This window comes from Oncorhynchus tshawytscha, unplaced genomic scaffold (genome assembly GCF_018296145.1).
Source record: "Oncorhynchus tshawytscha isolate Ot180627B unplaced genomic scaffold, Otsh_v2.0 Un_contig_2903_pilon_pilon, whole genome shotgun sequence".
In the NCBI taxonomy this organism is placed as follows: Eukaryota; Metazoa; Chordata; class Actinopteri; order Salmoniformes; family Salmonidae; genus Oncorhynchus; species Oncorhynchus tshawytscha.
In genome coordinates, this window is record NW_024609804.1 from 7811 (window position 1) to 35000 (window position 27190).

The window sequence follows — 27190 nt, forward strand, 5'->3', positions numbered from 1 at the left end:
GGGCTGGGGGTTAGAGGGCTGGGAGGGTTAGAGGGCTGGGGGTTAGAGGTCTGGGGGAGGGCTGGAGGGTTAGAGGTCTGGGGGTTAGAGGGCTGGGGGTTAGGGCTGGGGGTTAGAGGGCTGGGGGTTAGAGGGCTGGAGGGGAGGGCTGGAGGGTTAGGAGGGCTGGGGGTTAGAGGGCTGGAGGGTTAGAGGGCTGGAGGGGGAGGGCTGGAGGGTTAGAGGGCTGGAGGGTTAGAGGGCTGGGGGTTAGAGGGCTGGAGGGTTAGAGGGCTGGGGGGTTAGAGGGCTGGAGGGTTAGAGGGCTGGAGGGTAGAGGGCTGGAGGAAGGGAGGATAGGAGGGTTAGAGGGCTGGAGGGTTAGAGGGCTGGAGGGTTAGAGGGCTGGAGGGTTAGAGGGCTGGAGGGTTAGGGCTGGAGGGGAGGGCTGGAGGGTTAGGGAGGGCTGGAGGGTTAGGGCTGGAGGGTTAGAGGGCTGGAGGGTTAGAGGGCTGGAGGGTTAGGGCTGGAGGACTGGAGGGTTAGAGGGCTGGAGGGTTAGAGGACTGGAGGGTTAGAGGGCTGGGGGTTATAGGTCTGGGGGGAGGTCTGGGGGTTAGAGGGCTGGAGGGTTAGAGGGCTGGAGGGTTAGAGGGCTGGAGGGTTAGAGGGCTGGAGGGTTAGAGGTCTGGGGGGGGTCTGGGGGTTAGAGGGCTGGGGGGTTAGAGGACTGGGGGTTATAGGTCTGGGGGTTAGAGGGCTGGGGGTTAGAGGGCTGGGGGTTAGAGGGCTGGAGGGTTAGAGGTCTGGGGGTTAGAGGGCTGGGGGTTAGAGGGCTGGAGGGTTAGAGGGCTGGAGGATTAGAGGGTTAGAGGGCTGGGGGTTAGAGGGCTGGAGGGTTAGAGGGCTGGAGGGTTAGAGGACTGGAGGGTTAGAGGACTGGAGGGTTAGAGGGCTGGAGGGTTAGAGGGCTGGAGGGTTAGAGGACTGGAGGGTTAGATGGCTGGAGGTTTAGAGGACTGGGGGGATGGATGGTAGGCTCTGTGTCAGATGGACCAGTAGGTCTAGTGTTGAGACCCCTTCCTTCCTTCCCTCACCACTGGGGCAGGATAAGACTGGTGTGTTAATCAGCCCCCCTCCCTTGTTACCCCTCATCACCTCTAAACCCTCTCTCATTCTCACCAACAACAAACCAAAACCTGCAGGTTTTTTTTGTTTAAAAAACAACATGCTTTATTGACGGGACCTTCTGTTGTTCAAAACAAAGTCATGAAGAACGTCTCCGTAGCAGAACGATGACGAATGTTTTAAATGATTTTTCTCCCAGTGAAAATAATACCGAATATGAGTAAAGCTCAGACAGTCAACACGTTGGACACTCTCTCAGCGCGTACCGTAGTGTAGGGAGTTCAGAGAGGACGTCTCTCTCTCTCTCTCTCTTCCATAGTCTCTGTCTTCTCCTGTCGATACACGTCAACACTGGACAGAATGTTTTCATTACACCCCCCCCCCAGATGGCATAACAAGTGTAACTTAAAACATACCTCCCAAATAGCACCCTATTCCCTACATAGTGCACAACGTTAAGGTGCCATTTGGGAGACAGACGAGGCGCAGCCCATAATCTCAGGAACATTTCCAGAGAATGAAGCAGAACTCCTGTTACCTGCTGCGGCAGAGGATGTTACTGAGAGATGTGTGTGTGTGTGTGTGTGTGTGTGTAGTAGCTAGTAGACATGATGATGTACTATAACCACACAGAGAGAGTGTGTGTGTGTGTGTGTGTATGTGTATGAAGTAGCTACTAGACGTGTCTCAGTCTGGTTTGATGATGTACTATAACCACACAGAGTGTGAGTGTGTGTGTGTGTGTGTGTGTGTGTGTGTGTGTGTGTGTGTGTGTGTCTAGTAGTAGACGTGTCTCAGTCTGGTCTGATGATGTACTATAACCACACAGAGTGTGAGTGTGTGTGTGTGTGTGTGTGTAGTAGACGTGTCTCAGTCTGGTCTGATGATGTACTATAACCACACAGAGTGTGTGTGTGTGTGTGTGTGTGTGTGTGTGTGTGTGTGTGTGTAGTAGACGTGTCTCAGTCTGGTCTGATGATGTACTGTAACATTCACGTCACTGGGCTGGCTAGCAGTAACCCATGACGACCAACCAAAACAACACAAACAACTGAAACGGCTTAAAAACAAAGAACTGGGGTGTGTTGACAAGCATTTCGCTGCACCTGCAATAACATCTGCTAAACACGTGTATGTGACCAATAACATTAGACTTGATTTAAACTGCTGCTGTAGACTGAATACGATTCATAGATTCAACTACATACAGTGCTGTAGACTGAATACGATTCATAGATTCAACTACATACAGTGCTGTAGACTGAATATGATTCATAGATTCAACTACATACAGTGCTGTAGACTGAATATGATTCATAGATTCAACTATGAACTATATACAGTGCTGTAGACTGAATATGATTCATAGATTCAACTATGAACTATATACAGTGCTGTAGACTGATGATATGATTCAACTATGAACTATATACAGTGTTGTAGACTGAATATGATTCATAGATTCAACTATGAACTATATACAGTGCTGTAGACTGAATATGATTCATAGATTCAACTATGAACTATATACAGAGTTGTAGACTGAATATGATTCATAGATTCAACTATGAACTATATACAGTGTTATAGACTGAATATGATTCATAGATTCAACTATGAACTATATACAGTGTTATAGACTGAATATGATTCATAGATTCAACTATGAACTATATACAGTGTTATAGACTGAATATGATTCATAGATTCAACTATGAACAGTGTTATAGACTGAATATGATTCATAGATTCAACTATGAACTATATACAGTGTTATAGACTGAATATGATTCATAGATTCAACTATGAACAGTGTTATAGACTGAATACGATTCGTAGATTCAACTATATACAGAGTTGTAGACTGAATACGATTCATAGATTCAACTTCCTGTGCGTTGCTTGTGAAAATAAAATAACTAGCCAGACCAACAGTCAAGGTCTCTGGTGATGTGAACAGTTACACCCCAAACAAACTAACTCAAATCAAACAGAAAGCTTGGAGACGTGGCGCATCCCAAATGGGCAAACCTGTTCCCTATATAGTGCACTACTTTTTGACCAGTACTACACAGGGAATAGGGTACAGTTTGGGACACGGCCTAGAAATCTGTGGACCTCGTACGTATTTCAAATACTCCTTCCTCTCTCTCACGATTATAAATGTCATCGTGTCTTCTTTATATTGTATCATATTCATTATTCTAAAATGGTATATCTATACATGAATCCTATGGTCACAGTCTGTTCCAGCTGTAGCCATAGTACTTCTGCTGGTGTTGAGCTTTAAAGCATGCTGCTCTGTCGGTCGGTCCGGTTCTATCTGAATACCAAAGTGGATCTGAACTGGGCCTGTATTCCTAAAGCGTCTCAGAGTAGGTCCTCTCTGGTCCTCTCACTCACTATGAGCTAAAAGGTTAACCTGATCCCAGATCAGCACTCGGATCCGGTCCTCTCTAGTATTCATTATTATCTAAAAGGTTAACCTGATCCCAGATCAGCACTAGGATCCGGTCCTCTCTAGTATTCATTATTATCTAAAAGGTTAACCTGATCCCAGATCAGCACTAGGATCTGGTCCTCTCTAGTATTCATTATGATCCAAAAGGCTAACCTGATCCCAGACCAGCACTAGGATCTGGTCCTCACTAGTATTCATTATTATCTAAAAGGCTAAACTGATCCCAGGTCAGCACTCGGATCTGGTCCTCACTAGTATTCATTATTATCTAAAAGGCTAACCTGATCCCAGACCAGCACTAGGATCTGGTCCTCTCTAGTATTCATTATTATCTAAAAGGCTAACCTGATCCCAGATCAGCACTAGGATCTGGTCCTCACTAGTATTCATTATTATCTAAAAGGCTAAACTGATCCCAGATCAGCACTCGGATCTGGTCCTCACTAGTATTCATTATTATCTAAAAGGCTAAACTGATCCCAGGTCAGCACTCGTACTCTCAGACGCTTTGTGGATATAGACCCCTGAACCTCACACATATTAACAACAAAACTGACCCAACTTTTACACTTTAGAAATGGAATGGAAGCATGAACATTACACTGACGTTGGATTGGATGAGAACATTGGATGACGACCACACCCCTCACCTCTGATTCGATGAGAAGAAACTCAATGATAATCATATTTAAAAAAAAAAAAGTTGTTGTTGTTCCTCCGTCCAGCCGCTTAACGCTCAACCAGAAACACATGCAGAACCTCCAAGCTCCTCCTTCATCCACCATGGGCCGGCAGAGAGGACTCGTCTTACTACTGTGGGTTCAGACCACAGGAGGCCGGTGACACCTTAGTTGGGGAGGACAGGTTCGTGGTAATGACTGGATCTGAATCAGTGGAATGGTATCAAATACGTCAAACACATGGTTTCCATGTGTTTGATGCCGTTCCATTCCAGACATTATTATGAGCCGTCCTCCTCTCAGCAGCCTCCACTGGATCAAATATCACACCATTCTGTCTGTCTGCTGCAGAGAGCAAACCGTCCTCCTCTCAGCAGCCTCCACTGGATCAAATATCACACCATTCTGTCTGTCTGCTGCAGAGAGCAAACCGTCCGCCCCTCTCTGCCGTTCTGTTTGCTCTCCCTAGTCGTTCTTTAGTAAGGAGGGGGCGGGGTTGGGGGGGGGCTGCAGCTAGGGGGGGTGGGACCAGAGCACCAGTTCTAGAATCTATAGACACGCCCACTGATCTGATGGTGGCTGGTGTATGGGTACTGTAGTCGTTGGCCGATCAGTCTGATCCAGCCAGCCAATGGGAGCGGAGCTCATAGCTCCGCGACGATCCCACCCCCTGCTAACAGCCCGCCTCCCGGAGTGACTCAGTCCCAAAACAAAGAAAAAGATAACTTCCTCTTCCTGTTGTTGTTTTCCTTCTCTCCGATTGGCTGTCATGTCGCTCCCCGGCCCCTGATTGGCAGCTCAGTCTCACAAACTTGGACAGTCTTATAGAAGTCTCTTTTTGGCTGGTGTGTATAAAATCGTCAGCCCCTGCTGGGAACTGGGTATGACCTATATGGTTTTACGCTTGCCCCCTGTCACGATTGGCCGGGCAAATTCCACAAAGTCGTCTATGAGGACAGGCCAAGCTCCTGAGTGGGCAGAAAAGGGTCACATGATTAGCTGCATGGTAAGTGATTGGCAGAAATGTTTTAATAGGTGATTGCGCTGTATGGTAGTAGGTAGAAGTCAAGTCCCAATCCCTAACTGATGACTCCAGGTCAGATCTTAGTCATACGCCTAGTGGTTATGGATGTGGGGGTAGAGGAATCCTGGATCTGAGGTCAGGGTGGGCAGGGTGTGGATGAGTGTATGTTTTATTGGTCCTACAGAAATGTTTGGGTGCGTTTCAAATGGCACCCTAATCCGTATCTAGTGCACTATGGGCCATGGGCAGAAGTAGAGCACAGGAAAAGGTGCCATTTGGGACCCATCCTTAATAGGTGGTTATATCTCACCTTCCTCGTCGTAGTTGGACATGTCGTCTGCGATCATGTTGCCAAAGTCCAGTAGCAGGTTCCACGTGTCTTTGGGGATCGACCGCTTATGATGCTCCTGCATTAATCACACAGATAATGACATCAGAGAGATTATGATGCTCCTGCATTAATCACACAGATAATGACATCAGAGATTATGATGCTCCTGCGTTAATCACACAGATAATGACATCAGAGAGATTATGATGCTCCTGCGTTAATCACACAGATAATGACATCAGAGATTATGATGCTCCTGCATTAATCACACAGATAATGACATCAGAGATTATGATGCTCCTGCATTAATCACACAGATAATGACATCAGAGATTATGATGCTCCTGCGTTAATCACACAGATAATGACATCAGAGATTATGATGCTCCTGCATTAATCACACAGATAATGACATCAGAGATTATGATGCTCCTGCACTAAATCACACAGGTAGATGACATCACCAGAGATGATCAATACATGGAGGAAACACCTAGACTCTGTCCAGAGTAGTATATTATTTAGGGAACAGCCATTAATACAGACTGGCATCCACTCACCAATAGAAACCTGTTCCAGAGGTCCAGGAACTTGAATCGACCAGTTAGAACCAGGTTCCAGTAGGCCACAGCCATCTCCAGGTCTGATATAGAGAGTAGAGGGGTTAGTAACACCATCAGTAGACTACAGTCATCTCCAGGTCTGATATAGAGAGTAGAGGGGTTAGTAACACCATCAGTAGACTAGTCATCTCCAGGTCTGATATAGAGAGTAGAGGGGTTAGTAACACCATCAGTAGACTACAGTCATCTCCAGGTCTGATATAGAGAGTAGAGGGGTTAGTAACACCATCAGTAGACTAGTCATCTCCAGGTCTGATATAGAGAGTAGAGGGGTTAGTAACACCATCAGTAGACTAGTCATCTCCAGGTCTGATATAGAGAGTAGGGGGGGTTAGTAACACCATCAGTAGACTAGTCATCTCCAGGTCTGATATAGAGAGTAGAGGGGTTAGTAACACCATCAGTAGACTAGTCATCTCCAGGTCTGATATAGAGAGTAGAGGGGTTAGTAACACCATCAGTAGACTACAGTCATCTCCAGGTCTGATATAGAGAGTAGAGGGGTTAGTAACACCATCAGTAGACTACAGTCATCTCCAGGTCTGATATAGAGAGTAGAGGGGTTAGTAACACCATCAGTAGACTACAGTCATCTCCAGGTCTGATATAGAGAGTAGAGGGGTTAGTAACACCATCAGTAGACAGCCATCTCCAGGTCTGATATAGAGAGTAGAGTTAGAGGGGTTAGTAACAGGGGTTAGTAACACCATCAGTAGACCACAGTCATCTCCAGGTCTGATATATAGAGGGGTTAGTAGTAGGGGTTAGTAACACCATCAGTAGCCATCTCCAGGTCTGATATAGAGAGTAGAGGGGTTAGTAACACCATCAGTAGACTAGTCATCTCCAGGTCTGATATAGAGAGTAGAGGGGTTAGTAACACCATCAGTAGACTAGTCATCTCCAGGTCTGATATAGAGAGAGTAGAGGGGTTAGTAACACCATCAGTAGACTAGTCATCTCCAGGTCTGATACAGAGTAGAGGGGTTAGTAACACCATCAGTAGACTAGTCATCTCCAGGTCTGATACAGAGTAGAGGGGTTAGTAACATCATCAGTAGACTAGTCATCTCCAGGTCTGACACAGAGTAGAGGGGTTAGTAACATCATCAGTAGACTAGTCATCTCCAGGTCTGATACAGAGTAGAGGGGTTAGTAACACCATCAGTAGACTACAGTCATCTCCAGGTCTGATATAGAGAGTAGAGGGGTTAGTAACACCATCAGTAGACTAGTCATCTCCAGGTCTGATATAGAGAGTAGAGGGGTTAGTAACACCATCAGTAGACTAGTCATCTCCAGGTCTGATACAGAGTAGAGGGGTTAGTAACATCATCAGTAGACTAGTCATCTCCAGGTCTGATACAGAGTAGAGGGGTTAGTAACACCATCAGTAGACTAGTCATCTCCAGGTCTGATATAGAGAGTAGAGGGGTTAGTAACACCATCAGTAGACTAGTCATCTCCAGGTCTGATATAGAGAGTAGAGGGGTTAGTAACACCATCAGTAGGCCACAGCCATCTCCAGGTCTGATATAGAGAGTAGAGGGGTTAGTAACACCATCAGTAGGCCACAGCCATCTCCAGGTCTGATTAATAGAGAGTAGAGGGGTTAGTAACACCATCAGTAGACTAGTCATCTCCAGGTCTGATATAGAGAGTAGAGGGGTTAGTAACACCATCAGTAGACTAGTCATCTCCAGGTCTGATATAGAGAGTAGAGGGGTTAGTAACACCATCAGTAGACTAGTCATCTCCAGGTCTGATATAGAGAGTAGAGGGGTTAGTAACACCATCAGTAGACTAGTCATCTCCAGGTCTGATATAGAGAGTAGAGGGGTTAGTAACACCATCAGTAGACTAGTCATCTCCAGGTCTGATATAGAGAGTAGAGGGGTTAGTAACACCATCAGTAGACTAGTCATCTCCAGGTCTGACACAGAGTAGAGGGGTTAGTAACACCATCAGTAGACTAGTCATCTCCAGGTCTGATATAGAGAGTAGAGGGGTTAGTAACACCATCAGAGACTAGTCATCTCCAGGTCTGACACAGAGTAGAGGGGTTAGTAACACCATCAGTAGACTAGTCATCTCCAGGTCTGATATAGAGAGAGAGGGGTTAGTAACACCATCAGTAGACTAGTCATCTCCAGGTCTGACACAGAGAGAGGGGTTAGTAACACCATCAGTAGACTAGTCATCTCCAGGTCTGATATAGAGAGTAGAGGGGTTAGTAACACCATCAGTAGAGAGTCATCTCCAGGTCTGACACAGAGTAGAGGGGTTAGTAACACCATCAGTAGACTAGTCATCTCCAGGTCTGACACAGAGTAGAGGGGTTAGTAACACCATCAGTAGACTAGTCATCTCCAGGTCTGACACAGAGTAGAGGGGTTAGTAACACCATCAGTAGACTAGTCATCTCCAGGTCTGACACAGAGTAGAGGGGTTAGTAACACCATCAGTAGACTAGTCATCTCCAGGTCTGACACAGAGTAGAGGGGTTAGTAACACCATCAGTAGACTAGTCATGTCCAGGTCTGACACAGAGTAGAGGGGTTAGTAACACCATCAGTAGACTAGTCATCTCCAGGTCTGACACAGAGTAGAGAGGGTTAGTAACACCATCAGAGACTAGTCATCTCCAGGTCTGATACACAGAGAGAGGGACAGTAACACCATCAGTAGACTAGTCATCTCCAGGTCTGACACAGAGTAGAGGGGTTAGTAACACCATCAGTAGACTAGTCATCTCCAGGTCTGACACAGAGTAGAGGGTTAGTAACACCATCAGTAGACTAGTCATCTCCAGGTCTGATACACAGAGTAGAGGGGTTAGTAACACCATCAGTAGACTAGTCATCTCCAGGTCTGACACAGAGTAGAGGGTTAGTAACACCATCAGTGGACTAGTCATCTCCAGGTCTGACACAGAGAGAGGGGTTAGTAACACCATCAGTAGACTAGTCATCTCCAGGTCTGACACAGACAGAGGGTTAGTAACACCATCAGTAGACTAGTCATCTCCAGGTCTGACACAGAGTAGAGGGGTTAGTAACACCATCAGTAGACTAGTCATCTCCAGGTCTGATACACAGAGTAGAGGGTTAGTAACACCATCAGTAGACTAGTCATCTCCAGGTCTGACACAGAGTAGAGGGGTTAGTAACACCATCAGTAGACTAGTCATCTCCAGGTCTGACACAGAGTAGAGGGGTTAGTAACACCATCAGTAGACTAGTCATCTCCAGGTCTGATACACAGAGTAGAGGGGTGACAGGGAAGTTAAACCTCATCCCCAGTGGTCTAAGGCGCTGCATCACAGTGCTAGCTGTGCCACTAGAGACCTGCCAGGGCCTCCCCAGTGGTCTAAGGCGCTGCATCACAGTGCTAGCTGTGCCACTAGAGACCTGCCAGGGCCTCCCCAGTGGTCTAAGGCGCTGCATCACAGTGCTAGCTGTGCCACTAGAGACCTGCCAGGGCCTCCCCAGTGGTCTAAGGCGCTGCATCACAGTGCTAGCTGTGCCACTAGAGACCTGCCAGGGCCTCCCCAGTGGTCTAAGGCGCTGCATCACAGTACTAGCTGTGCCACTAGAGACCTGCCAGGGCCTCCCCAGTGGTCTAAGGCGCTGCATCACAGTACTAGCTGTGCTACTAGAGACCTGCCAGGGCCTCCCCAGTGGTCTAAGGCGCTGCATCACAGTACTAGCTGTGCCACTAGAGACCTGCCAGGGCCTCCCCAGTGGTCTAAGGCGCTGCATCACAGTACTAGCTGTGCCACTAGAGACCTGCCAGGGCCTCCCGAGTGGTCTAAGGCGCTGCATCACAGTGCTAGCTGTGCCACTAGAGATTCTGGGTTCGAGTCCCGGCTCTGTCACAGCCGGCCGCGACCGGGAGACCCATGGGGCGGTGCACAATTGGCCCAGCGTCGTCCGGGTTAGGAAGGGAGGGTTTGGCAAGGGATGTCCTTGTCCCATCGCGCTCTAGTGACTCCTGTGGCAGCCCGGGCGCAGTGCACGCTGACACGGTCGCCAGGTGTACAGCGTTTCCTCCGACACATTGGTGCGGCTGGCTTCCGGGTTAAGTGGGCATTGTGTCAAGAAGCAGTGCGGCTTGGTTGGGTTGTGTTTCGGAGGACGCACGGCTCTCGACCTTCTCCTCTCCTGAGTCCGTACGGGAGATGCAGCGATGAGACAAGAGAAAAAGGGACAAAATGTTATTTTTGAATCATTGGGCAAGTTGGCTACAACAATAACATTCTGTCAAACACACAGGAAGAGCAAATATGTTTTTATTTTTAAATATTTTTTTTCTCCCTTATTCTCTCCAATTTCATGGTGTCCAATTGGTAGTTACAGTCTTGTCTCGTCGCTGCAACTCCCGTACGGACTCAGGAGAGGCGAAGGTCGAGAGCCGTGCGTCCTCTGAAACACAACCCAACCAAGCCGCACTGCTTCTTGACGCAATTCCCACTTACCCCGGAAGCCAGCCGCACCAATGTGTCGGAGGAAACACTGTGCACTTGGTGGTGGGCCCCACTGGGCCTATTGTGCTGCCTCATGAGTCTCCCGGTCGCGGCCGGCTGCGACACAGCCTGGGATCGAATCCGGGTCTGTAGTGACACCTCAACACTGCGATGCAGTGCTTTTGAAAGCTGCGCCACTCGGGAGGGTGTTGTGTTTTTCTGTTGTTTCTATGGAGTCGGAATAGTTTGATAACTGCTGACCTTGGAGTTAGTGTGTGAACAATGAGAGAGAGAGACAGAGATAAAGAGAGAGAGAGCGACAGAGAAAGAGAGAGAGCGACAGAGATAAAGAGAGAGAGAGCGACAGAGAAAGAGAGAGAGCGACAGAGATAAAGAGAGAGAGACAGAGAAAGAGAGAGAGCGACAGAGAAAGAGAGAGAGAGAAAGAGAAAGAGACAGAGATAAAGAGAGAGAGACAGAGATAAAGAGAGAGAGAGAGAGACAGACAGAGATAAAGAGAGATAAAGAGAGAGAGAGACAGAGATAAAGAGAGAGAGAGAGAGACAGAGATAAAGAAAGAGAGAGAGAGAGAGATAAAGAGAGAGAGAGAGAGAGACATGACAGAGATAAAGAGAGCGACAGAGAAAGAGAGAGAGACGACAGAGAAAGAGAGAGAGCGACAGAGAGAGAGAGAGACAGATAAGAGAGAGAGAGATAAAGAGAGCTGACAGAGATAAAGAGAGAGAGAGATTACAGTGTCTGACAGAGACAGAGAGAGAGAGAGACAGAGACAAACAGTGTCTGACAGAGTTACAGAGAGAGAGAGACAGAGACAGTGAGAGAGCGACAGAGACAGAGAGAGAGACATTACAGAGACAGACAGAGAGTTACAGAGAGAGAGAGAGACAGAGACAGAGTCTGACAGAGAGAGCGACAGAGACAGAGAGAGAGACAGACAGTGCGACAGAGACAGAGAGTTACAGAGACAGAGAGAGACAGAGACAGAGAGAGACATTACAGTGTCAGAGACAGAGAGAGACATTACAGTGTCTGACAGAGACAGAGAGAGAGAGACATTACAGACAGAGAGTACAGAGAGAGAGAGAGTCTGACAGAGACAAAGAGAGAGAGAGACAGAGACAAACAGAGAGAGACAGAGACAGAGACAGAAGTTACAGAGAAAGAGAGACAGAGATAAAGAGAGAAGAGAGACAGAGATAAAGAGACAAAGAGAGTTACAGAAAGAGAGACAGAGACAAAGAGAGAGAGAGAGATTACAGTGTCTGACAGAGAGTTAGAGAGAGAGAGAGAGAGACAGAGTCTGAGAGAGAGAGAGAGAAAGAGATAAAGAGAGAGAGAGAGAGATAAAGAGTTACAGAGAGAGAGGGAGACAAAGTCTGACAGAGAGTTAAGAGTTAGAGAGACAGAGATAAAGAGAGAGAGAGACAGAGACAGTGTCTGACAGAGAGACATTACAGAGAGAGATAGAGAGAGAGACATTACAGTGACAAAGAGAGAGAGAGAGTTACAGAGAAAGAGATTGAGTTACAGGGGTGGCATTTAGGGTTACCGAGGACATTACAGTGTCACCATAGTCAGAGAGTCAGTGTACATGAAAACAAAACATTACAGTGTCTGCAGAGATTTAACTTACAGTTACAGAGAGAGAGGAACATTACAGTTTCTGACAGATATAGAACATGTATTTAGAGATATAGAACATGTATTTATGACAGAGATATAGAACACCCAGTATTACATTACATGTGATATAGAACATGTATTTATGACAGATATAGAACATGTAGTATGACCCAGATATAGAACATGTATTTAGACATTAGAACAGTATCTGACAGAGAGTTATTAAAGGACAAAGAGTTGTCTGAGATTTTTGCCAGTGGAAAATTACAGTGTCTGACAGTAGAGTTACAGCCCTAGTGGCATTACAGTGTCCGACAGAGTTACAGAGAGAGAGAGACATTACAGTGTCTGACAGAGAGTTACAGAGAGAGAGAGAGACATTACAGTGTCTGACAGAGAGTTACAGTGTCTGAGAGAGAGAGAGAGACATTACAGTGTCTGACAGAGAGTTACAGAGAGAGAGAGATTACAGTGTCTGACAGAGAGTTACAGAGAGAGAGAGACATTACAGTGTCTGACAGAGAGTTACAGACATTACAGTGTCTGACAGAGTTACAGAGAGAGAGAGAGACATTACAGTGTCCGACAGAGAGTTACAGAGAGAGAGAGAGAGAGACATTACAGTGTCTGACAGAGAGTTACAGAGAGAGACATTACAGTGTCTGACAGAGAGTTACAGAGAGTTAGAGAGAGAGAGACATTACAGTGTCTGACAGAGAGTTACAGAGAGAGAGAGACATTACAGTGTCTGACAGAGAGTTACAGAGAGAGAGAGAGACATTACAGTGTCTGACAGAGAGTTACAGAGAGAGAGAGACATTACAGTGTCTGACAGAGAGTTACAGAGAGAGAGAGAGAGAGAGAGAGAGACATTACAGTGTCTGACAGAGAGTTACAGAGAGAGAGAGAGACATTACAGTGTCTGACAGAGAGTTACAGAGAGAGAGAGAGACATTACAGTGTCTGACAGAGAGTTACAGAGAGAGACATTACAGTGTCTGACAGAGAGTTACAGAGAGACATTACAGTGTCTGACAGAGAGTTAGAGAGAGAGAGTGAGAGAGAGACATTACAGTGTCTGACAGAGAGTTACAGAGAGAGACATTACAGTGTCTGACAGAGAGTTACAGAGAGTTACAGAGAGAGAGAGAGACATTACAGTGTCTGACAGAGAGTTACAGAGAGAGAGAGACATTACAGTGTCTGACAGAGAGTTAGAGAGAGAGAGACATTACAGTGTCTGACAGCAAGTTACAGAGAGAGAGAGAGAGAGAGAGAGAGACATTACAGTGTCTGACAGAGAGTTACAGAGAGAGAGAGACATTACAGTGTCTGACAGAGAGTTACAGAGAGAGAGAGAGAGACATTACAGTGTCTGACAGAGAGTTACAGAGAGAGAGAGACATTACAGTGTCTGACAGAGAGTTACAGAGAGAGAGAGAGAGACATTACAGTGTCTGACAGAGAGTTACAGAGAGAGAGAGACATTACAGTGTCTGACAGAGAGTTACAGAGAGAGAGAGACATTACAGTGTCTGACAGAGAGTTACAGAGAGAGAGAGACATTACAGTGTCTGACAGAGAGTTACAGAGAGAGAGAGAGACATTACAGTGTCTGACAGAGAGTTACAGAGAGAGAGAGAGACATTACAGTGTCTGACAGAGAGTTACAGAGAGAGACATTACAGTGTCTGACAGAGAGTTACAGAGAGTTACAGAGAGAGAGAGAGACATTACAGTGTCTGACAGAGAGTTACAGAGAGAGAGAGAGACATTACAGTGTCTGACAGAGAGTTACAGAGAGAGAGACATTACAGTGTCTGACAGAGAGTTACAGAGAGAGAGAGACATTACAGTGTCTGACAGAGAGTTACAGAGAGAGAGAGACATTACAGTGTCTGACAGAGAGTTACAGAGAGAGAGAGACATTACAGTGTCTGACAGAGAGTTACAGAGAGAGAGAGACATTACAGTGTCTGACAGAGAGTTACAGAGAGAGAGAGACATTACAGTGTCTGACAGAGAGTTACAGAGAGAGAGAGACATTACAGTGTCTGACAGAGAGTTACAGAGAGAGAGAGAGACATTACAGTGTCTGACAGAGAGTTACAGAGAGAGAGAGACATTACAGTGTCTGACAGAGAGTTACAGAGAGAGAGAGACATTACAGTGTCTGACAGAGAGTTACAGAGAGAGAGAGAGAGACATTACAGTGTCTGACAGAGAGTTACAGAGAGAGAGAGACATTACAGTGTCTGACAGAGAGTTACAGACAGAGAGAGAGAGAGACATTACAGTGTCTGACAGAGAGTTACAGAGAGAGAGAGACATTACAGTGTCTGACAGAGAGTTACAGAGAGAGAGAGAGAGACATTACAGTGTCTGACAGAGAGTTACAGAGAGAGAGAGAGAGAGACATTACAGTGTCTGACAGAGAGTTACAGAGAGAGAGAGAGACATTACAGTGTCTGACAGAGAGTTACAGAGAGAGAGAGACATTACAGTGTCTGACAGAGAGTTACAGAGAGAGAGAGACATTACAGTGTCTGACAGAGAGTTACAGAGAGAGAGAGACATTACAGTGTCTGACAGAGAGTTACAGAGAGAGAGAGAGACATTACAGTGTCTGACAGAGAGTTACAGAGAGAGAGAGACATTACAGTGTCTGACAGAGAGTTACAGAGAGAGAGAGACATTACAGTGTCTGACAGAGAGTTACAGAGAGAGAGAGAGACATTACAGTGTCTGACAGAGAGTTACAGAGAGAGAGAGACATTACAGTGTCTGACAGAGAGTTACAGAGAGAGAGAGACATTACAGTGTCTGACAGAGAGTTACAGTGTCTGAGAGAGAGAGACATTACAGTGTCTGACAGAGAGTTACAGAGAGAGAGAGACATTACAGTGTCTGACAGAGAGTTACAGAGAGAGAGAGACATTACAGTGTCTGACAGAGAGTTACAGAGAGAGAGAGACATTACAGTGTCTGACAGAGAGTTACAGAGTTACAGAGAGAGAGACATTACAGTGTCTGACAGTTACAGTGACATTACAGTGTCTGACAGAGAGTTACAGAGAGAGAGAGACATTACAGTGTCTGACAGAGAGTTACAGAGAGAGAGAGAGACATTACAGTGTCCGACAGAGAGTTAGAGAGAGAGAGACATTACAGTGTCTGACAGAGTTACAGAGAGAGAGAGAGACATTACAGTGTCTGACAGAGAGTTACAGAGAGAGAGAGAGAGACATTACAGTGTCTGACAGAGAGTTACAGAGAGAGAGAGAGACATTACAGTGTCTGACAGAGAGTTACAGAGAGAGAGACATTACAGTGTCTGACAGAGAGTTACAGAGAGAGAGAGACATTACAGTGTCTGACAGAGTTACAGAGAGAGAGAGAGACAGAGACATTACAGTGTTACGACAGAGTTACAGAGAGAGACATTACAGTGTCTGACAGAGTTACAGAGAGAGAGAGAGAGACATTACAGTGTCTGACAGAGTTACAGAGAGAGAGAGACATTACAGTGTCTGACAGAGTTACAGAGAGAGAGAGAGAGACATTACAGTCAGATGAGTTTTGACAAAGGGCCCTACTGTTGTTCCAGGAACTTAGCTGGGTCACCCACTCCGGTCGTCATAACAACACAGACCAGCAGAAACAACAACCAGAACAAAGTGGTCCCATCCAGGGAATCCCCTGGGTGGTGTCTCAAACGGCACACAGTTCCCTAAATAGTGCACTAGTGGGCCCATAGGGCTCTGGTCAGAAGTAGTGACTATGCAGGGAGTTCCCTAAATAGTGCACTAGTGGGCCCATAGGGCTCTGGTCAGAAGTAGTGACTATGCAGGGAGTTCCCTAAATAGTGCACTAGTGGGCCCATAGGGCTCTGGTCAGAAGTAGTGACTATGCAGGGAGTTCCCTAAATAGTGCACTAGTGGGCCCATAGGGCTCTGGTCTGGAAGTAGTGACTATGCAGGGAGTTCCCTAAATAGTGCACAGGGAGTTAGTGGGCCCATAGGGCTCTGGTCAGAAGTAGTGACTATGCAGGGAGTTCCCTAAATAGTGCACTAGTGGGCCCATAGGGCTCTGGTCAGAAGTAGTGACTATGCAGGGAGTTCCCTAAATAGTGCACTAGTGGGCCCATAGGGCTCTGGTCAGAAGTAGTGACTATGCAGGGAGTTCCCTAAATAGTGCACTAGTGGGCCCATAGGGCTCTGGTCAGAAGTAGTGACTATGCAGGGAGTTCCCTAAATAGTGCACTAGTGGGCCCATAGGGCTCTGGTCAGAAGTAGTGACTATGCAGGGAGTTCCCTAAATAGTGCACTAGTGGGCCCATAGGGCTCTGGTCAGAAGTAGTGACTATGCAGGGAGTTCCCTAAATAGTGCACTAGTGGGCCCATAGGGCTCTGGTCAGAAGTAGTGACTATGCAGGGAATAGAGCTCTATTTGGGACCCACCCTGGTCTCTGTTTAGCTTGATAGGTGATCTATCTGTAAACCTGCTATTACACAGTAACAGTACACTGTCAGACTCCAGGCCCTCTCCTCAGCATGGCTCACAGAACAGCAGTAGTCCAACTAGAGGCAGTGTTGTGAAGGGGGAGCTCTTCACTTACCTGGAAGGTCATTGTTTTCCATCTAAAAGCCATTCTTCCTGTTTGCTGCCGGGCTGGTACTGACCGAGACAGAACTACATTACACCGCTGATGCCAAACCACCATAGTGATCTACCAATGTTCCCCAGGAGGAATTCAACACCAGGGTTAGGAAAACTACACCAGGGTGAAAGACCTTCTCCTCAAACACAGTGCTGGACCAACCAGGGTTTGACTAAACCTCTCTGTCTGGACACAATATTCACCAGAACCTCTGTTCACATTCACCAGAACCTCTGTTCACATTCACCAGAACCTCTGTTCACATTCACCAGAACCTCTGTTCACATTCACCAGAACCTCTGTTCATTCACCAGAACCTCTATTCATTCACCAGAACCACTATTCATTCACCAGAACCTCTGTTCATTCACCAGAACCACTATTCATTCACCAGAACCTCTATTCATTCACCAGAACCTCTATTCATTCACCAGAACCTCTATTCATTCACCAGAACCTCTGTTCATTCACCAGAACCACCAGAACCTCTGTTCATTCACCAGAACCACCAGAACCTCTATTCATTCACCAGAACCACCAGAACCTCGATTCATTCACCAGAACCTCTGTGCAGAGCTTTTCTCCAGAAAGATATGTAAAATACATACCTAGTCCCTTCTGTCCAGGGTTCTTGGCGAAGTTGAAGGTGAACTGATAGAAGTCTTTAAACTTGGCCGTGTCTTTGACTTCCTGTTCTAGTCTGGGGAGCAGAGCCTTCAGCTTCTCTGGACTGTCACAGCTAGGGGGAGCGCGCACACACACACACACACAGACAGACACACACACAGACACCTTCTTATTGGAGTCCAGCTAATACCTGCCCGCCCTCCGTTTCAAAATGTTTAGTTGTCCAATAACAACATTTGCTTTCATTCAAAATGTTTCCTACTGAACAGCGAACACAACTGCGTGGCGCAGAAAGATGACATCACAGAAAGCTAGCTCACCCCAGCTCGGCCATGCCGTCGAGGAACTCCTTCCTGCTGAACTCACACTGTGTGGCGGCACGGAACTTCCAGGCCACCACCAGAACACTCCTACTGGCCGGGTCCAGGGTGAGGTCATCACAGAACTGCTGGATCCCATCAATACCGATCTTATTGTCATCCTGGGGGTCTGGAGAGGAACAACACAACAACACTGTGACAGGACTACAACACAGAGCTGGTACATTACACATCCTGGGGGTCTGGAGAGGAACAACACAACAACACTGTGACAGGACTACAACACAGAGCTGGTACATTACACATCCTGGGGGTCTGGAGAGGAACAACACAACAACACTGTGACAGGACTACAACACAGAGCTGGTACATTACACATCCTGGGGGTCTGGAGAGGAACAACACAACAACACTGTGACAGGACTACAACACAGAGCTGGTACATTACACATCCTGGGGGTCTGGAGAGGAACAACACAACAACACTGTGACAGGACTACAACACAGAGCTGGTACATTACACATCCTGGGGGTCTGGAGAGGAACAACACAACAACACTGTGGCAGGACTACAACACAGAGCTGGTACATTACACATCCTGGGGGTCTGGAGAGGAACAACACAACAACACTGTGGCAGGACTACAACACAGAGCTGGTACATTACACTGGTACATTGCACTGGTACATTACACTGGTACATTGCACTGGTACATTGCACTGGTACATTGCACTGGTACATTGCACTGGTACATTGCACTGGTACATTGCACTGGTACATTGCACTGGTACATTGCACTGGTACATTGCACTGGTACATTGCACTGGTACATTGCACTGGTACATTACACTGGTACATTGCACTGGTACATTGCACTGGTACACACTGGTACATTACACTGGTACATTGCACTGGTACATTGCACTGGTACATTGCACTGGTACATTGCACTGGTACATTGCACTGGTACATTGCACTGGTACATTGCACTGGTACATTGCACTGGTACATTACACTGGTACATTACACTGGTACATTACACTGGTACATTGCACTGGTACATTACACTGGTACATTACACTGGTACATTACACTGGTACATTACACACCTCATTAAATGTTTCCTTTGTTCTTCATATACACCCACAGAGCACAGTACACACCTGATCCTAACACTCTCCACCTCTCCAGTAAACACACACTACACCACCTCTACCATCCCCTCTCCTCAGTACACACACTACACCACCTCTACCATCCCCTCCTCTCCCCAGTACACACACTACACCACCTCTACCATCCCCTCCTCTCCCCAGTACACACACTACACCCCCTCTACCATCTCCTCCTCTCCCCAGTACACACACTACACCCCCTCTACCATCTCCTCTCCTCAGTACACACCCCCTCTGCCACCCCCAGTACACACACTACACCATCCCATCCCCTCCTCTCCCCAGTACACACACTACACCACCTCTACCATCTCCTCCTCTCCCCAGTACACACACTACACCACCTCTACCATCTCCTCCTCTCCCCAGTACACACACACACTACCACCCCTCTACCATCTCTACCATCTCCTCTCCTCAGTACACACACTACACCCCCTCTACCATCTCCTCTCCTCAGTACACACACTACCACCCCCTCTACCATACACCCCCTACCATCTCCTCTCCTCAGTACACACACTACACCCCCTCTACCATCTCTCTCCTCAGTACACACACACTACCATCTCCCCCTCTACACACACCATACCTCTCCTCTCCTCAGTACACACACTACACCCCCTCTACCATCTCCTCTCCTCAGTACACACACACTACACCCCCTCTACCATCTCCTCTCCTCAGTACACACACTACACCCCCTCTACCATCTCCTCTCCTCAGTACACACTACACCCCCTCTACCATCTCCTCTCCTCAGTACACACACTACACCCCTCTACCATCTCCTCTCCTCAGTACACACACTACACCCCTCTTCCATCCCATCTCCTCTCCTCAGTACACACACTACACCCCCCTTCCATCTCCTCTCTCCTCAGTACACACACACCCCCTCTACACCCCCCTCAGTACACACACACTACACCCCCTCTTCCATCTCTCCCAGTACACACACTACACCCCCTCTTCCATCCTCTCTCCCTAGTACACACACTACACCCCCTCTTCCATCCTCTGTCCCTAGTACACACACTACACCCCGTCTTCCATCCTCTGTCCCTAGTACACACACTACACCCCCTCTTCCATCCTCTGTCCCTAGTACACACACTACACCCCCTCTTCCATCCTCTCTCCCCAGTACACACACTACACCCCCTCTTCCATCCTCTGTCCCTAGTACACACACTACACCCCCTCTTCCATCCTCTGTCCCTAGTACACACACCCCCTCTTCCATCCTCTGTCCCTAGTACACACACTACACCCCTCTTCCATCCTCTGTCCCTAGTACACACACTACACCCCTCTTCCATCCTCTCTCCCTAGTACACACACTACACCCCCTCTTCCATCCTCTGTCCCTAGTACACACACTACACCCCCTCTTCCATCCTCTGTCCCTAGTACACACACTACACCCCCTCTTCCCCCTCCCTTCCATCCTCTCCTCTGTCCCTAGTACACACTACACCCCCTCTTCCATCCTCTGTCCCTAGTACACACACTACACCCCTCTTCCATCCTCTGTCCCTAGTACACACACTACACCCCCTCTTCCATCCTCTGTCCCTAGTACACACACTACACCCCCTCTTCCATCCTCTCTCCCTAGTACACACACTACACCCCCTCTTCCATCCTCTCTCCCTAGTACACACACTACACCCCCTCTTCCATCCTCTGTCCCTAGTACACACATTACACCCCCACTACCATGCTCTCCCCTCTTACCTTTGTATCGGTTGTAGAGCTGTTCTAGCTTCTTGCGGTCCACAGAAGTTTTCATGGATTCTTTATAGTAGAGGTCGGGGTTCTGGAAGTAGTTGTCTGTGGCCACCTCTAGTTTCCAGTCATTCTGGGTCAGGCAGTACACAGCTGTCCTCTCCCCAGACTGAGTAAAGGTCATGAACTGACGAACCTTGTCCTTTTGAGACGACTTCAGCTTATGCTGCAGGAGAGGAGACACACACAGTTGAGGTAGACAGGTGCACACACACACATATACACACACACACACACACACACACACACACACACACACATATATATATACACATATATATACATACATACATACACACACATATATATACACATATATATATACATACATACACACACACACACACACACACATATATATATACACGCGTATATACACACATACATATATACACACACACACATGCATATATACACACACACATATACAAAGACTACAAAGAGAGGCAGGTGATCCATCGACCTTTGACCCCCGACAGACTGCTCTTCAGGTCACCTGCTAAGGCCATCAGGTCAGGTGCAGCAGAAACATGACAGATAAATCCCCCACTACGGAGACTAGTCTGTGACTGTCTGTTGGAGAGAAGGTCGATCTCTCTCTGCAGAACAGCGTCTTTAGACAGACAGGCTTGTCTGAGTCCTGCCAGTCAATGACTGGTGTTCTGTTCAACCCATCCCTTTGACTGTAAACGTGACTTTCTTCACAACCTGCACTCCCCAAAATATTCTACATCTATATAGAATCATATGGCATGTATGGGAGCCTGAGGGACAATCCGTTAGAAACGGGAAAGACATCGTTGTCGGGATGACCAGATCGTGATGTTAACATTCCGCAATGATCTAAACGGTGGTCGGGACCGATAACGGAACCGGATTAATAACACACACTGGCAGCGGGCATTACATCACTCATCACCGTGAGCAAGGCACAGAGTATAAACACAACAACAAACGTCTTGCTCATAGAAACAACGGCGGGGTTGGTACACGACCACGGAGTCCCTTCAAATCAGAACAGTGTCTCTGTCGGTGCAGTGCGAGATGGCTATAATCGTGAGAAGACAACTGCTCGCCCGTCTTGCAGACCTGACCCTATCCTCTCGCTCTGGACCCGCCCGATGGTAGCGGGCATTGGCGGCGCCCTCTCCCGCGACCCAGTTCCCACGCCAGCGCGTACGGACAGCCCCTCTCTGTTCCAACGCAAAGGCGACATACCAACCAGGGGAAAAGGTAAGCGTTGCAAGTGCGGGTGTCCACAATAACAACTGACCTTCCATTTCCCTCAAATTGCAACAGTGAACGACACACTGGCAATGCGACACTGCCAGAGGACACCCCGTTTCCCCGTTATAGAGAGCTTCATAGCGTGCCTCCCAAAACATTTCCAGCTATACACTTCGTACCATGGGTTTGTTCACTAGTTTATGTTTATCCTTTTGATCTTACCTACCATTTTATCACCCTCTGTTTGGCCAACTTGATATCCCAATGCCCCTTGTACGCCTGCGCGGGAGGTCAGCGCTACCGCAAGGTAAAGTTTGAGGTTCTAAACTGGGACTTGTAGTTCTTGGGATAATAATCAGTGATCGTGGTCAAGTTGTGGCCTTGTTCTGTGCACTTCTGAACCTAATAACCCTGTACATGGATAGTGATGACATTGTATGCATAATAAACAGTTGTATGAAATGTTAATTATGTAAAATAATGTGATTCATCGCAGGTAAAAAGGTACTTGCACAATGCTATTGACTAGCTGTGATGAGTTTATGTTCATGGTCTTTAAGAGCGAGTACAGTAGTCAAACAACTTTACAACTGTGTAGATGTTTTACCAAGAAGGGCAGTTGATTGTGAAAAACGCCACTTGATAAAACTACATATCCCAGATATCCGCGCAGATATCCAACCAATCGTTGGGATTTGTTTCGGAAGTGAAGTGAAAAATAACTACAATGTAACATTTTATTACGGTATCGCAAACTTAATTCACCATCAACAACTTGATTAAAAATGTTGTTGACATGTTACGAGAAATTCGACTTCAAATTCTCATTTTGTGGAGCTTACTGTCAATGTTGAAATAGTTTGAAAAGTTAAGATCCGTACTAAACGTTAGTTAGCATTAGCCATCAAGCTAACCTAGTAGGCGCGAGCAGGTTTGACAGCTTTCTGCATTCATATCCAACCTTGCTAAAACATCGGGCACGCAAATGTCATTTATAAAGAGCAATAGTGCAATATTGGACAATACATTTGACTCAAATGCATACCTGACAGACGTAGCTGGGCCGTTTGTTGCGGTCAACCGTAAGGGGTCTTGGAAATGCATGAAGTTTGTCGCCCTGTGTGTAGTTGAATGCCTGCTCTAAGGCTCAACGTTGGCTAGAGCTATGTGGCGATTGGGGAGGGGTGGCACTACAAGAGCACGATTGTTTCCCCTCTTCTACTGTGGAGTTTAGGACTGAGAGAGGACGACGTAGCACACTAGCTAGTAGGTAGCTGTCTAACATTTTACCTATTTTATTTACAACGAATTTAAGCATAAAATAGATAGCGTACCTGCTGAATATGTATTTCAACATTTAAAACCATGATCAGAACACTGTCAGCTGTAATTCCAACCTTTTTTGTCTCTCTCCAGTGAATGAATGGTCTCTGTACTTCATATGAATATGTAATGATACTGCACAGCTAATGCAACATACTTGTTGGCTAGTTTTGTGTTGTTACGGATGGTTTTCATTATTCAGTGATCTTGGAAATAATTGTATTCTATAAGCCTGTGTGTGTCTACACCTTCATGAACAGTGGTCTCATTGATCAACACAGGTCAGTAGGAGTAGCTGATTCAACCCTGAACTGCGCATGAGGAGGGACATAGGAGGTGTCTGGAATCTAAACATAACTAACCCATGTACACAAAGGTACTTTGCTGCTAGTATAAATTATAAACATTTTTCCCCAAAGCCATAGGTAAACCATTTCTGCAGTCTTTGGCCTCCATTTTATTGTTGACTCAGTGTGGTGTGACCTGCTTCTTCCCGGAGCTAGCTCGGGCTGTCAGCTGTGTGTGGTGAGGCAGGTAAGTCAGGTGAGATGTGTTCTAGAAGGATATAGGTCACTGGATACAGGTGTGCCTCATCAAGTAGTTGTTCCTGAGCAGGTATGAGCCCCGCCCCATCCTCTCTATGGAACTAACCTCTCTGGTGATTCCGCTGGCTGGGAAACATTCATATAGCCTGTGTGTTGGGTTTGTTATCATAGCCTTTCTCTTCTCCTGTCTGCCACCAGCCTCTCTCAGTCCATAGTCTTTATTCTCTCCATTCCTGCTCATAGTCTTTCTTCTCTCTCTCTCTCTCTCTCTCTCTCTCTCTCTCTCTCTGTCTCTGTCTCTGTCTCTCTCTCTCTCTCTCTCTCTCCCCCTCCCTCTCTGCCCCCCTCTCCCTCTCTGCCCCCCTCTCCCTCTCTGCCCCCTCTCCCTCTCTCTCCCCCCTCCCTCTCTCTCCCCCTCTCCCTCTCTGCCCCCCCCCCTCTCCCTCTCTCCCCCCCCCCTCTCTCCCCCCCTCCCTCTCTCCCCCCCCCCCTCTCCCTCTCTGCCCCTCCCCCTCTCTCTTTCTCTGAAGGGGCAGCAGCAGTAGTAGGTTGGATGCGGGTTGTGTGTGCGGTGCTGTGCCTTGGCCTTGTCGGGGCGCTGCAGCGGGAGCAGGTAGCTCAGCATGCCATCAAGCTGCATCGGGGTAGGAGTGCTGTGGCCAAGCACGCTTGGAGCTGGGTGTCTGATAACTGCCGGCGCCTGGGCAGCCTCATCCGACAGAAGAACACGGCCATTAAGAAGCTAGCTGTGGCTGCAGCCGCTGTGGGGCGAGACCACTCCCTCTCAGACCCAGAGAGACTCTTCCAGGTGGGCGCCAGAGTAAAATGGACCGTTTAGCTCTACACCCTGACCCTAATCCTAACGGACCCTAACTCTAGGTCAATCTAACTCTTTTTGGCTCAATATGGTTATTACCTTGTTATTAGAAAGATTCTAATAACTTGTTATTGCCTTGTTATTAGAGAGACTAATAACTTGTTATTGCCTTGTTATTAGAGAGACTAATAACTTGTTATTGCCTTGTTATTAGAGAGACTAATAACTTGTTATTGCCTTGTTATTAGAGAGACTAATAACTTGTTATTGCCTTGTTATTAGAGAGACTAATAACTTGTTATTGCCTCGTTATTAGAGCGACTTTCCAGGTGAGCTTTTTAACCCCATCTCACCCTCACCCAGTGCTTAACTTGGACAGGAGCTCACCTGAGCTGAGTACCGGCACTTCTACTGCTGGAGCTCCTCCACCTCTATAGCAGTGGCTCCCAACTTGTTTTTGTTACTGTTACCGGAGTACCCCTGAAGTATCCCCTTCTGCATTTTACCAGAAGGCCTATTACCTCATGGGTAATCCTCAAGTACCCCGTGTGGATAGGCCAAGTACCCAGTGTGGATAGGCCAAGTACCCTGTGTGGATAGGCCAAGTACCCTGTGTGGATAGGCCAAGTACCCCGTGTGGATAGGCCAAGTACCCCGTGTGGATAGGCCAAGTAGGCCCCCGTGTGGATAGGCCAAGTACCCCCCATGTGGAAAGGCCAAGTACCCCCTGTGGAAAGGCCAAGTACCCCCCCCTGTGGAAAGGCCAAGTACCCCCTGTGGAAAGGCCAAGTACCCCCTGTGGAAAGGCCAAGGCCCCCCTGTGGAAAGGCCAAGTACCCCCTGTGGAAAGGCCAAGTACCCCCTGTGGAAAGGCCAAGTACCCAGTGTGGAAAGGCCAAGTACCCTGGTTGGGAACCACTGCTCAATAGAATATCAGCTCAACAGTATTGTGGAGCTCCTGCACCTAAATATAAACAGTACCAGCACCAAGTCCAGCACTGCCCTGACCCCACCTCTGACCTGAACCTTCCTCTGGAGTAATATGTTAATAAACCTAACTGAACCCATGTGACCAAGCCACTGTTTAGTCAAAACTGACATTCTAAAATGACTCTTAGCATCCAGATGTGTGTAAATAAAGGAGAGGAAAGTACTTTAGAATATGGAGGTGCAACCCTGGTCTCACCCATCTTACCTGGTGCAACCCTGGTCTCACCCATCTTACCTGGTGCAGCCCTGGTCTCACCCATCTTACCTGGTGCAACCCTGGTCTCACCCATCTTACCTGGTGCAACCCTGGTCTCACCCATCTTACCTGGTGCAACCCTGGTCTCACCCATCTTACCTGGTGCAGCCCTGGTCTCACCCATCTTACCTGGTGCAGCCCTGGTCTCACCCATCTTACCTGGTGCAGCCCTGGTCTCACCCATCTTACCTGGTGCAACCCTGGTCTCACCCATCTTACCTGGTGCAGCCCTGGTCTCACCCATCTTACCTGGTGCAGCCCTGGTCTCACCCATCTTACCTGGTGCAACCCTGGTCTCACCCATCTTACCTGGTGCAGCCCTGGTCTCACCCATCTTACCTGGTGCAGCCCTGGTCTCACCCATCTTACCTGGTGCAGCCCTGGTCTCACCCATCTTACCTGGTGCAGCCCTGGTCTCACCCATCTTACCTGGTGCAGCCCTGGTCTCACCCATCTTACCTGGTGCAACCCTGGTCTCACCCATCTTACCTTCTCTGTCCCATGTCTGCCAAGTGCACAGTCTGGATGTGTTCCAGGTTATGTTCCAGGATGTGTTCCAGGATGTGTTCCTGGTTGTGTTCCAGGATGTGTTCCTGGTTGTGTTCCAGGATGTGTTCCTGGTTGTGTTCCAGGTTGTGTTCCTGGTTGTGTTCCAGGATGTGTTCCTGGTTGTGTTTCAGGTTGTGTTCCTGGTTGTGTTCCTGGTTGTGTTCAATAATAATAATAATAATAATAATAATGGCAGGGACGGCACAAATAGAATGGAATCAAACACCTGGAAACCATGGAAACCATGTGTTTGATGTATTTGATACCATTCCACTGATTCCACTCCAGTCATTACCACGAGCCCGTCCTCCCTAATTAAGGTGCCTACAGCTTCCTATGGTGTACACTCTGAAGGGTCCTAGTCTAGTGTCCTCTCTCTTCTCTCTCCCCGTCCAAGGGTCCTAGTCTAGTGTCCTCTCTCTTCTCTCTCCCCGTCCAAGGGTCCTAGTCTAGTGTCCTCTCTCTTCTCTCTCCCCGTCCAAGGGTCCTAGTCTAGTGTCCTCTCTCTTCTCTCTCCCGTCCAAGGGTCCTAGTCTAGTGTCCTCTCTCTTCTCTCTCCCCCGTCCAAGGGTCC

General features: G+C 47.6%; 2 protein-coding genes across 7 annotated transcripts in view; one reads left to right on the forward strand and one right to left on the reverse strand.

Moving 5' to 3' along the window:
* Positions 1-1194: 1194 nt before the first annotated feature.
* LOC112240832 (DCN1-like protein 2) lies at positions 1195-23292 on the reverse strand. Of its 3 annotated transcripts, none has more exons than XM_042318388.1 (7): positions 23182-23292; positions 20859-21075; positions 17943-18111; positions 17604-17734; positions 6164-6246; positions 5583-5679; positions 1195-5216 (listed from the first exon to the last, which is right to left on the reverse strand). In XM_042318388.1, exons 2-7 carry the CDS (start codon positions 21031-21033, stop codon positions 5137-5139), a joined length of 735 nt encoding a protein of 244 aa, XP_042174322.1. In that variant the 5' UTR covers positions 21034-21075; positions 23182-23292; the 3' UTR covers positions 1195-5136. The 3 variants fall into 3 exon arrangements, with proteins under 3 accessions (XP_042174322.1, XP_042174321.1, XP_042174323.1); XM_042318387.1 differs by lacking the exon at positions 23182-23292 and adding an exon at positions 22363-22559; XM_042318389.1 differs by lacking the exon at positions 23182-23292 and adding an exon at positions 22183-22346.
* Positions 21689-27190, forward strand: part of tmco3 (transmembrane and coiled-coil domains 3) — a 28375-nt gene continuing 22873 nt past the window's right edge. For 2 of the 4 annotated variants that reach the window (XM_042318379.1, XM_042318375.1), the window contains exons 1-3: positions 23262-23402; positions 23741-23835; positions 24535-24812. In XM_042318379.1, coding sequence (XP_042174313.1) covers positions 24558-24812 — 255 coding nt within the window. In that variant the 5' untranslated portion in view covers positions 23262-23402; positions 23741-23835; positions 24535-24557. Of the gene's footprint in view, positions 22143-23261; positions 23407-23740; positions 23836-24534; positions 24813-27190 lie in introns of those variants that run through there. The other 2 variants (XM_042318378.1, XM_042318377.1) reach the window with 2 other exon arrangements.